This window comes from Diplotaxodon limnothrissa, linkage group LG3, assembly GCF_057381915.1.
Source record: "Diplotaxodon limnothrissa isolate DT_005_m linkage group LG3, D_limnothrissa_male_GT1.1, whole genome shotgun sequence".
Lineage (NCBI taxonomy): Eukaryota > Metazoa > Chordata > Actinopteri > Cichliformes > Cichlidae > Diplotaxodon > Diplotaxodon limnothrissa.
Window position 1 is genome coordinate 65,163,153 of NC_140598.1, and position 13,191 is coordinate 65,176,343.

The 13,191-nt window shown below is 42.5% G+C and overlaps 1 protein-coding gene across 1 annotated transcript in view; it reads left to right on the top strand.

Moving 5' to 3' along the window:
* The window catches only part of LOC146636920 (serine/threonine-protein phosphatase PP1-beta catalytic subunit), a 31,384-nt gene extending 20,397 nt beyond the window's left edge, over positions 1-10,987 (top strand). Inside the window, exons 5-8 of the mRNA XM_085349744.1 lie at positions 775-846; positions 2,716-2,867; positions 3,096-3,230; positions 10,447-10,987. Of these exons, the coding sequence (XP_085205870.1) occupies positions 775-846; positions 2,716-2,867; positions 3,096-3,230; positions 10,447-10,551 (464 nt within the window). The 3' untranslated portion in view covers positions 10,552-10,987. The remainder of the gene's footprint in view (positions 1-774; positions 847-2,715; positions 2,868-3,095; positions 3,231-10,446) is intronic.
* Positions 10,988-13,191: the final 2,204 nt, after the last annotated feature.

A 13,191-nucleotide genomic window follows, 5' to 3' on the forward strand; every position in this document is an offset into this window, starting at 1 on the left:
CAGATTATTGCTACTTTGAAAAATACTTTAGAAAGCCCTGTTAGGAACCAGGCAGCTTTTGGGGGTAGTGGAAGGTTGAGCATATAGATGTGGAAAGACCCTCAAATATTCAGTCTTTGCATTAGTGTCACTGTGGACAATCCTACTCCATGAACATTACATGCAGGGTCCCACAGGGCTGAGTACTTGGACTTGCTGTATTTTGTTTTATCGTTTGCCACTCGGTCAGGTAAGCCAGAACAAGGCTTATGCTGATTGCTTGTTTATGCTCTGTTCAGTCAAAGGAAACACAGACAACTAGATTCTCTGCATTCCTGCATCATTGGCTTTAAGAGCTGGTGGCTTTAAATGCCTTCAACTGAAATAAGACAAAACTAAAATCCAGTCTTGCTTGGTACAATTAGAAATACTCCAACTAGTTGTGAACAGCTTATTTTTGTAGGTCATTGTGTGCATGGCAAAAGGATGCAGCGGGGACAAACTTCCTCTTACATTTAGATCATCACAATCTGTTCCCCATTTGGCATTTACAAGCCTGCCCTTATAGACGGGCTTCTGTATAATGTTTTGTCATGTTTTATCATTGTAACAACTCTTTAGTGTGACACTCTTATTTGGTCCTTGGGGCTTTGTGAAGACTGTGGGTCAGCACTGAGCTCTTCTCAGTAAATGGTTCAAAACAAGTTTTGGCTGTGCTGATATGAGTTAATACCTCCATCCTCGCAGGAGTAGAGATTGAAGAGATTTACCCAAGGGTGTTTGTGTCGCCCACAGGCCTCTCTCCTGACCTGCAGTCTATGGAGCAGATTAGGCGCATCATGAGACCCACAGACGTGCCAGATACAGGTAGGTCAGCACACTCTCACACAGCAGGCCATTTTCTCTTCTTCTCTCTTTTGTCAGAGGAACTAATAACCCTCTGATGATTACTTTTACCCAGTGTGAAATGGACAGGTGTACATGCAGTGGATACACAACTTAAACTGACCCGCATGTGAGCCTTTTTACTGTTGTTTCTCCCGTACTAAACAGTCTAAAGGTACAAGTATATCTGGGATTTACATAAGCACATGATCACTTAAATCACACATTTAAACATGAGCAGAAGAGTTTCAGTAACATGTGTGTCTATATGCACATCAGCTACAGGGATTGATATGTTTGAACTGATGTATGACACGCACATTTAAACAGGTAACTTAAAATAACAAGGATTCAATTCAATTCAGTTTTATTTATATAGCGCCAAATCACAAAAACAGTCACCTCAAGCCGCTTTATATTGTAAGGTAGACCCTACAATAATACATACAGAGAAAAACCCAACAATCATGTGACCCCCCTATGAGCAAGGAAAAACTCCCCTTTAACAGGAAGAAACCTCCGGCAGAACCAGGCTCAGGGAGGGGCGGGGCCATCTGCTGCGACCGCTTGGAGTGAGAGAAGGAAGATGGGATAAAGACATGCTGTGGAAGAGAGACAGAGGTTAATGACAGATATGATTCAATGCAGAGAGGTCTATTAACACATGTTGAGTGAGAAAGGTGACTGAAAAGGAAAAACTCAATGCATCATAGGAATCCCCCAGCAGCCTACACCTATTGCAGCGTAACTAAGGGAGGATTCAGGGTCACCTGATCCAGCCCTAACTATATGCTTTAGCAAAAACGTAAGTTTTAAGCCTAATCTTAAAAGTAGAGATGGTGTCTGTCTCCCAAATCCAAACTGGTTCCATAGACGAGGGGCCTGAAAACTGAAGGCTGCCTCCCATTCTACTTTTACACGAAAGCAGGCTGATGTCAGACTCACTGGATGTTTGGAGCCATTAACACAAAAAGCTGTGTTGCTTCAGGAGGAAAAATGAATGAGGGAAATGTTTAGACTTGGTAGTGTTTTCCAGTAAACACTGAGATGTCAGCTCTGGCCTTGTTTGGGTTTTTGTTTTCATTCACTTAAATAAAAGGATTTCCACTCTATTAATAGAGAAAAGTATCAACTGTTGCATAAAAATGCAGCTAAATGCAGGAAATCGCCAACACCTACACTGGACACTATTTATTTATTTCTGCATTTCTGCACAAAGTGCAGTGACAGCCTGTTGAAGAAGCAGTCTTCCTAAAGGTCAGACCTTCATCAAGCTTCATAAATAACCCTCAGGATATGACTGCTTGCTCTTAGCCCTCACTTTTCTGTTGCTTTATTTCTCAGTAGAGATTCTGCCACTGCTGATAAACACAGCACTGATTAAGGTCCCTGTAATCCAGTTAATGTCTGAATATTCTCTGGTCTTCATGTCAGGTCTGATCAGATCTGCTGGCATTCATCTATCATCATCACCTCATGCTCTTTGTGCTGCAGCTCTCGTTTCAGTAACTCTTTAGCTAGACTTGGGTTCAGAGTTTTTCAGAACACATGAGGCTGAGTCTCGGTGGTGGTGAGCCAAGGCAAGCAAAGCTTCTTTTTGTGCCTTTGCCCCCCTCCTCATTAAAGCTGCTGCCTCTTGTCCTTTTAAGGCAACCAGTGTTCAGACCCTGGCAGCGGCTGTCTCTCAGATCCTCTTATGGTCTTTCAGGGTGACTCTGTGTGTCTGGATGAGACATTCAGACTATAAATGTGACAAAAAGTTGACTTCTGTGGTCTAAGAGAGGCTGGATTCAGAATGAAGATGAATGTGTGGCAGCTGAGATGTTTCACATTGTGAATTATCCTCTCCAGGCCTGCTGTGCGACTTGCTCTGGTCTGACCCGGACAAGGACGTCCAGGGCTGGGGAGAGAACGACCGCGGCGTCTCCTTTACCTTTGGAGCTGATGTGGTCAGCAAGTTCCTCAATCGCCATGATCTGGATCTCATCTGTAGAGCCCACCAGGTAACATGCACATCGACTTGGTATAAAAATCATTAAACCGCACAGAAAACAAACGCTCTATCCAAGAAACTTCTGGAAATGCATATCCATTAGCAACATGTGCCTCAGCTTTCAATATCTGCATAAAGTACTACAGTACTTTAAATCTGATCATGATTATGATGAGTGTTTGTATGAGGGCAGTGCCAGTTGTTCACCTTCAGGTATCTGTGTGTCTGGCACCCCCAGGTGGTAGAAGATGGTTATGAGTTCTTTGCCAAGCGGCAGCTTGTGACGCTCTTCTCAGCTCCCAACTACTGTGGAGAGTTCGACAACGCTGGTGGCATGATGAGCGTGGATGAAACCCTGATGTGCTCCTTTCAGGTATGATGACATAATACTGAATGCCAAACATGGATATAATCTGTGGTTACATCTGAGAAGCCCCGTTAGGAAGCACAGTAAAAATCATAATGTCTTCTCATCCATCCATCCTGTGCTTTTCATCCCTGTTTAATGAGTAATCAATAATTATATTAGAAGTGATGGTTAAACACAGCCAGTGAGCAGAGACAAAAGTTGAGATCACACTATGGTGCTAAATGATTCAAAGCAATTTTATTGATGTTTCCTGCTTTGCACCGTATGACTGAATAAATGACATTATCTGCAGAATTAAACACATCCACAGAATCCCCCAAACTCCAGCAACCTACCGAGGAGCTAACTGGAATATAATTGCAATATACATAGCTGTGCAAAAGTGTGGAGTCAACACTCATTTCTGTATATTTTGTTTCTAAGTAGTCAGGCTTTCCTGTTAGTTTTTTTTTCTCAAAGATATTTTTATTGAGTTGAAGCAACAAAGAAAAGCAAATACACGCAGAATTGACAAACACCAAACAAGCAAGTTTCACAGCGACTGTTAAAACTGAAATATCAGAATACAGATTAATGACACACTCACATGTCTTATATCAGAATCAGAATCAGAATGGGTTTATTGCCAGATGTTGAGGTTTACAACATTAGGAAATTGCTGCGGTGCTTCAGTGCAGACAATAAGAATTAAATTGCTATGTAGAAAGAAAGATATGTGCATGAGATATACATGAGATATATACATGAGAATAAGAATTATGAGTGCTACGTAGAAAGATATATACATGAGTGCAGGTGGTGATCAGTGCCAAACATATATACATGAGAATAAGAATTATGAGTGCTACGTAGAAAGATATATACATGAGTGCAGGTGGTGATCAGTGCCAGACATTGCTTCCAGCAGTTTATCCCCTACCCACAACACTTAGAACCCCTATCCCTCAGACCAGGAAGGAAAAAACCAAACAAACAAAGCAAGAAAAAAGAAGCAAACAAATAAAAACAACATCGCAGATAAATCAAGAACAAAATAAGAAAAACACACAAACGACTAACAATAAATAAATAAATAAGTAAATAAATAAAAAGAAGAAGAAGGGGGGAGGATTTACTGAGCAATGCTGGAAGTCGGGTTTGTAGCCTGGAGGCTGGAAAAGTATTTCAGGAATTGCCCCCACACCTTGTAAAACTTACCGCTGTTGTTGCTAATCGCATACCGGATCTTTTCAAGGCTCAGATAGTACATAAGGTCCCTCAGCCACTGAGCCTGGGTGGGCAAAGGGGCACCCCTCCATCTTAGGAGGATTGTACGTCTAGCTACAAGGGAGGCGAAGGAGAGCATGCAACGCTGTGACGAGGTCAACCGTGCATCAGCCTCTCCAGTGGTGCCAAAAAGCGCAACTAAAGGATCAGGATCCATATGGTGTCCAACAAGTAGGGATAAGGTCTGAAATATATCTCTCCAGAATCCTTCGAGGCTAGGGCACTTCCAGAACATATGAATAAGGGAAGCCTCCGCACTCCCACACTTATCACAGGTGGGGTCAACGTTCGGATACATACGGGATAGTTTGACTTTGGAGAGATGGAACCTATGCACAACCTTAAATTGTAAAAGACAGTGGCGGGCACATAGGGACGTGGAATTAACTAATTTGAGTATTAAGTCCCATGTATCCATAGACAGGGACTGATTTAAATCTTGTTCCCAGGCCGTTTTAATCCGATCTATCGAAGAACCGTTCATGCTCACCAGCCTGTCATAAATAAGAGAGATAAACCCTTTACGTGTTGGGATTAGGGTGAGGAGCATATCCCCTGGGCTTGCAGCTGGTGCTACCGGAAAGTTTGGAATCTGAGATTGGAGGAAATATCTGGTCTGCAAATATCTGAAAAAATGTGTACGTGGGAGATTAAATTTTTCAGAAAGCTGGGCAAAAGATGCAAAAGTATTGTCAAATAATAGATCATTGAAACATGTAATGCCCCTATCATGCCAATCTCGAAATATAGGATCAGATAGTGATGGCTGAAAAAGGGGGTTAGAAAAAATTGGACTTAGAAGGGAGAAACCTGTTAATCCAAAATGCTTCCTCATCTGAGCCCACACCCTCACCGTGTGCCAGACAACTGGGTTATCGATTGTCTTGTTTGGGGGAAGGGGGAGTGAAGATCCAATCAGGGCCAGGACAGAAGAGCCTGTGGGCGAGTTCAACTCCATGAGCACCCAGGATGGGCAATTACCCTTGTTGTGGAAGTAAAGCCAAGATATAATGTAGCGCATGTTTGCTGACCAATAGTAATATCGAAAGTTAGGCAGTGCCAGGCCTCCACGACTCTTGGGTTTTTGGAGTTGAGCCTTGTTCAATCGAGGGCATTTACCCCTCCATATATAAGATGAGATAATTGAGTCCAAGGAATCAAAGAAGGATTTGGGGATAAATACTGGTAACAATTGGAAGAGATACAAAAATTTAGGAAGTATATTCATTTTGATTGAGTTGATTCTTCCCACCAAAGAGGTGGAGAGAGGGGACCACTGTGCCAGATGTTTTTTTGCATTATTTAACAGAGGAAGGAAGTTCGCTTTGAAGAGACACTTATGTGTCCTTGTAATAATTACACCTAGATATGTAAATTGATTCCCTGCTATTCTAAAGGGGAGGGTAGTATAGTCAAACACTGGTGCCCCTCCATCCACAGGAAACAACTCACTTTTACATAGGTTGAGCTTGTATCCTGAAAACTGGCCAAATTGGCGAAGTATGGATAACATTGCAGGTATAGATATTTTGGGGTTTGAAATAAAAATTAAAAGATCATCGGCATACAAGGATACTTTATGTTCAGCACCTTTCCTCCGGATCCCATTGATCTCCCCACAGCTGCGGAGTGCAATGGCGAGTGGTTCTATAGCCAGATTGAAAAGAAGAGGACTTAAGGGGCATCCCTGACGGGTTCCTCGTTGGAGGTTGAAAGGCCGCGACTGTATGGAATTAGTAAAAACTGAAGCGTTAGGGCACATATATAATAACCTTATCCATGAAATAAATTTCGATCCAAAATTGAATTTATCTAGGATCGTGAATAAATATTTCCACTCTACCCGATCAAATGCCTTCTCCGCATCTAGGGAGAGAATGCACTCAGGACCCTGACTGGAAGGGGTGTATAATACATCCAATAGTCGGCGGATATTGGAATAAGAGTAACAATTCTTAATGAAGCCTGTTTGATCTTCGGATATAACTGAGGGCAAAATATTTTCCAGCCTACGCGCCAAAACCTTGGCCAAAATTTTAGTATCAACATTTAATAGAGAGATTGGCCTAAAGGATGAGCATTCCACAGGATCCTTACCTTTCTTTGGGACAAGAGCAATACTTGCCTCGTAAAAGGATGGCGGAAGTCTACCACACTTCCATGAGTCGGAAAGGGTTAAATGTAGTTGAGGTAAAAGCAAGGGTGAGAATGCTTTGAAAAATTCTACAGGAAAGCCGTCAGGGCCAGGGGATTTCCCAGGCTGCAATGAGGAGATGGCTGCGCTCAGCTCCTCTGGCGTGATGGGTTCATCCAATCTGTTTTTACTATCAGAGGAAAGCATAGGTACATTCAAAGTCTTTAGAAAGTTATCCATTAAAGTGTTTTCCTGCGGGAATTCGGAGGTGTAAAGTTGGGAGTAAAAAGCCCTAAACGTATCATTAATTTTGGAAGGGTCCGAAGTGATATTACCATTAGCCATTCTAATCTTCGTGATATGTTGTTTTGCCTGGAAGCCCCTTAACTGGCTGGCAAGCATCTTACCCGATTTATCGCTATGAATATAAAACAAACTCTTACTCTTCAGGAGCTGACGTTCAATTGAGTGCGTTGAGAGGAGCTCAAATTTAGTCTGAAGCTCCACGCGCTTATTGTATAGGTCTGGGCTTTTTACCTTAGCATAGAGCAGATCTATTTCTTTGATTCGGTTGACTAAATCGAGTCGTTCTATACAGGCCTTCTTCTTCATATTAGCAGTATAGGAAATAACCTGTCCCCTAAGAAAGGCTTTTAGCGTATCCCAAATTATTAAGCTAGAAGTTTCTCCTACGGTATTCGTTTTAAGAAACAAGTTTATTTGTTCTTTCATGAATTCCAGGAAGTTTACATCTGCCAGGAGAGTCGAATTAAAACGCCAGTGTCGTCTGGATTGAGGGATGTCTGGGAAACTCATTGATAGCACAACAGGGGAATGGTCTGATATCACTATGGTCTGGTATTCACAGGATCGGACCCATGGAGTCAGCTGCTTATGAATAAGAAAATAATCGATCCTAGAATAAGTGTGGTGTACCTGTGAGAAAAAAGAATACTCTCTTCTGTGGGGGTGTAGGCAGCGCCAAACATCAGAGACACCACAGTTAGATAAAAAGGATTGGATGAAAAGAGCAGATTTACTGACAGTGCAGGGATTCGGGGAGGATCGGTCTAACACAGGGTCCAGCCAACAGTTGAGGTCACCACCAAGTATAAGAGAATATGAGCTCAGATCAGGCAACAACGAGAAAGCACGCTGGAAGAAAGCTACATTATCAATATTAGGGGCATATATGTTGGCCAACACAACTTTCGTATTACAGAGTTTATCCGAAACAAAAACGTACCGGCCACTCGTATCAGAAATTACATTATGTTCCTCAAAAGGAATATTTTGGTCAATTAGAATAGAAACGCCTCTGGCCTTAGCCTGAAAGGTGGAATGAAAGTGCTGCCCTGCCCATCGGGACATAAGACGAGAGTTATCCGAATCACGGAGATGTGTTTCTTGAAGAAAGACAACAGCTGCTTTAAACTGCTTTATGTGTGAGAGCACCTTCCTTCTTTTAATAGGGTGGTTTAAACCTTTGACATTCCAGCTTACAAAGTTCAAGCGACTACCCATAGTCCTGCACTGGAAATGTAAGAAAACAGGTGCAGCTGAAAACAGAGTACAAAAAAAAATGACAAGCAAGCGACTAAAACCGAGAGTAGAATGGTTCCCGGATCCCCCAACTTGACAAAACAACATAAAACCACCCCGGCTCTGAAGGATGTCTCCCCCCTCCCCCCATTCCCCATCCACCCCCCCACCCACAAGACAGCTGCCAAGGAAAAAAGCAGCAAGCTCTCCAAAACACACATTGTGTACCCTCCAGAACAATAAACTCTTCCTGTCTAACACTAAGAACAGACTTTAGCTCCCATAACGATGATTACAGTAAGCACAACACTCCTCTATGAGCAGTAGAAATTTGTTAAAGCAGTCACCATAGAACCACAACAGAACCAATGATCAACTTTGGGGACAATAGAAGCAATGAGATATGAATAGCCCCCCAGCTAGTAAATAGCAGAGAAGAAGGGGGGGGGGAAAAAAAAGAAAAAAGGAAGAGACGTCGGTAATGCCTGGATATGAACGAAAGTCCTTCCACATCCCAGGAGACGAAGATAGCCAGGACAATCTACTCACAGGGCTGACCCGCGGACAAACGTCAACACCAGATAAGCAGGCTCTCAGGGTGATTCGGCTGTAGCGGGTAGGCCGTCCAAGTACCTCCTCGCTTCATCGGCCGAATGAAGCCAGCGTCTTGCGCCGTCAGGAGACGTGATGCGAAGTCGTGCAGGATACAGCAGAGCGGGCTTGAGACCCCGTTTGTACAGCTCGGACATCACTTCCCGGTACTCCACTCGCTTGCTCAAAACTTCCGGGCAGTAATCCTCCACCACGCGGATCTGCCGACCATGGTATTCTAGTGTCCCTCCTCGCCGGGCCTCCCGGATAAGAAAGTCCTTTACCTGGTACCGATGAAGGCGTATAATTACGGGTCGCGGTCTCTGACCTGGGGCTGGCTTAGCGGCAGGTATACGGTGGGCCCTGTCGATCTCCGGGCGGGTCGGGAGCCTCTCCTTCCCGAAAATCTCGCAGAGCAAACCTGCAAAGAATTCTGTGGGATGCCCACCTTCAACGCCCTCCTCGAGTCCCAGGATACGCAGGTTCTGGCGCCTACTTCGGCTATCTAAGTCCGTAACTTTAGCCAGAAGTTTAGTGTTGGATTCGCTGAGATTGGAACAAACGTCCTCGAGATCTCTAACCCGCTGGCTTAAGTCGTCCGCTGCTAGCTCTAGAGATCCGAGCCGCTGGCCATGGTCTTCCACCGCAGAGCGGACTTCGTCAAACTTCGACTCCAGTAGACTAAAAGATGTTTTGAAGGGAGGAGATGGCCGCCATGTTCAGCTTAGGTGCGTCGTCCTCCTTTTCTGCCGCTTTAGTGCGTTTCGAGGCCATGTTAGAACGAGGAAAAACCAATTTCGGAGACCGTAAAATAAAACGTACGCAGTTCAATAGTTTTGTTGTGAATTGGCTGGTTTAGGAGTGGAAAAGGTAAAAAAGTTAGCGGAGCAGTCTTCTCCTCTACCTGCTACATCCCCCTAGCGACCGGAAGTCCTTTCCTGTTAGTTTTTAAGTGTTCATGAGCGATAGTTATCCAGTTTACTTTTTTAAAATTTAGTTCTGATTTTTAGTCCAGTTCTTATATCTGACCATCTTCAGAGGAAGGTTTGTCTTTTGAGCCGTTTCAACACTGACCTTTGAATCATTCAAACAGCCAGCTTGAACTTGTAGGCACGTTGTCACTAATGGCCAAAAACACAAATTTGCTCCTATTTATTTTAGTTGAATCTATGAAAAATATTTGACAGTCGTAAAATATTATTAGTCGTAAAAAAAAAAAATAAAAAAAAAAAAAAAATATATATATATATATATATATATATATATATATATATATATATATATATATATATATATATATATATATATCAATCATAACAATTCTGTAACTGTAACTTCGGTCGTTGCTGTGCTTTTTGGAAGTCGAATTTCCCAGAGGAACCCACCCGAGGGATTAATAAAGTTCTATCTTATCTTATCTTAAAACACGTGGCAGGATGTCCTTAAAGGAGCCTGGAGAAGTTTTCCTGAAAACTAAAGAAATTACAAGAAGCTTCAGGCTGTGTTGAACCATAAAGATGTTCATACAAATGTTGACTTTTTCATGTTTTTCATCTTGAAAAAATAGTTTTTCACGTTGATCATCGTTCATCTGGGACAATCTAAAAATCCTATAGTGTCGTGGTTAGCGCCATCACCTCACTGCAGGAAAGTTGAAGCTAACGCTGCTCTGTTTGCGTGTTGTAGATCCTGAAGCCGTCTGAGAAGAAGGCCAAGTACCAGTATGGAGGGATGAACTCCGGTCGACCCGTCACTCCTCCCCGCACAGCCCAACCTCCAAAGAAACGATGAAGCAGAGGCACGGAGACGTCAACCACCGTTTCGTGTTTCACCACACAGAATAAGTAAAGGCAACACTTGGCAGAAGAGGAGCGGATCAGTGCAACTCTTTTAAAAGACACCCAAATCAGACTTTCATTTGCATCCTTATTTTTCATCCCCTGAACTGCTGTCACCCTTCTTCCTCCGTGCACCCCCCCAGCCCCCCTGCATCTGTGTAACATTTTTAAAACAAAGTGTTAAGAGAAATGAGAAAACAATACAAGGGGTCATTCTGCAGCATATCGGAGTGCTTTTTTTGTTTTTGTTTTGTCCGTGTCGTTTTTCTTCTCCTTTTTTTGAGAACAGAATGACTGCTAATTTAGTTTACCACATCTCCTTACCCCCCCTGCCTGTACAGACACAACAGGTATTAATGGCAACTGCTGGGTTTTCAATAAATAATACAGGGAAGAAATGTTTGCAGGCTCTGTGTGGTTCTTGAAGTCTAACCAGCTCACGAGAGAGCCCATTAAACTCTCAAAGGGACACAAACACCACAACAAGGGAGAGATCCTCAAATTTAATATATCGGTGAATTCAAAGTTACAGCGATAGTCTATCTCGTTGGCTTAGCCAGGCTAAGGCTAACTTTTAAACTGATCTGATAATGTCTCCTGCTAAACTGGTTCTTCTAACACAGATTCTGTTTATTTTTAAAGAACAATGAGCTCATTTTTCTGCAAGTAAAGGCTTCTCTCAAGTATGAGGAACCCAAGTTTGTCTGGTATGCCACTTCTTTATCTGAAAGTTGAATTGTTGCTCGTCCTGGACTATAAAACCTTTACAGAAATATAAATATGCCTTTATTTTATTTCAGCCGTTAAAGTCAGCTCAATCTGAACGTTATCCATGAAACAAAGAACTGGTTTGTTTGTTTCAACTATTTCAGCTGAGTAAGGCATTCTTTTAAAGCCACATGTTAAACTATACCACCGAGGCCCACAGATATAATCTGACCTGGGGCCCGTTCTTCGTACGTCGCTCACTACATCCAAGATCAAATGACACATCCAAGACCAAACCATCGCGCTAACCGTGAGCTCGCTAATCCGGTTCCCCGAACACACCTGTTGTTGACGATTAGTACAGCTGGACGCAGTAATGTGACATCACTGGGTGTCGTAAAAGGGGCTACGCATCGATAGTAGAAACATTGATCGGCAACCCGCTGATTGGTCGGCGAAAATGTCGAAGGGGCGCGCTCGGTATTTTCCGGCAGCAGAGCAAGAACTCTTGATTGAGGGATTTCAGGAGTTTCAGAGTTTAATTAAAACGCAAGGGAACACTGCAAAGGCTGCAAAAGCAAGGAGAGAGGGCTGGCAGAAAGTTGCTGACAAATTAAACTCGTAAGTAATTTAATAATAACAATAATAATGGAGTGGGTTTATATAGCGCTTTTCAAGGCACCCAAAGCGCATGACAATACCACTATTCATTCACTTTATTATTTATTCATAGATTTATTATATTACACTATATTATCCAATATTATATTACATTATATTATATTGTTATATTATATCCCCTTTCACATTAGAGCCACAACAGGACCCACTAGAACATGGGAACAAGTAAAAGTGAAATATAAGAATATTCTACAGAATGGTAATATTTATCACTTATATTGCTTTTCGTCTCTTGGAAAGAGACCCTGAAATAATCTGTTTGTTTGTTCATAACAGCAACCAAGAAAAGGGCAGAGGAAAAAAAAGACAGGTGGTGGTCCTGCACCCCCTCGTCAACAAGTTGGTTAAGTGAATAATACCCTCACGGGAATATCGATATCTCTCAATGAGCACACTGTCGCGCTGAGCTAAAGGATCCTGTCTGTCCCACAATATACGCTGAATTCTGAGGACTCTCCTTATCAATCTTGCACCTTCCGCAATGGGTGGCTCGCGTAAACGGACAGGACATGGCTGCGACAGGCTTCCCAAATCCACCTTCGCTTTTATAGCCGTGGTCTCTCATCTTGATTACACGAAGTAATTTACAATTACTACTCTAAAATATGAATTACATCTGTAATAATCACATACATGTAATAGAATGTTAATAGTACATTTCCCTTTTTTAGGAAATGACCTGTATGTATCTGTGTGACATCAATAAAAGGATCAGGTGCTGCATTATCTTTAGTTACATTGATGTTATTTATTTATGGTGAAACAGTGGTGGAATATCGCTGTTGCTTTCGTATAAATGAAGCGGACATACCTGCGTGGCCGCGATCTAATCCTGTTTACATAAAGTAAACCTGCTCCCGAGCAGGTTTACGCTTACGGCTCTGTTGCTATGACAGCAAGTCCCGGATGAGCTTCGGGGAACCGAACGATCCAAGATCAGGCGAAATCGTCAACAATCAAATCCAGCTAACTTACTTAGCGAGGTACGAAGAACAGGCCCCTGCTCTACTTTAATCCTCAATCTGAAAGACTTGAGATGCTAAAATGTAAATAAAAAGATGACTTTTTTTCAAATCTCACAAACCCTTATTTTATTATTATAACAGAAACCGCATTGGACATGTTAGCATTGTGATCTGAGAAAATGAAGCATTTTAAGAAGAAGAATGCCTCCTTTTGAATTTAATGGCAGCAATATTATCTC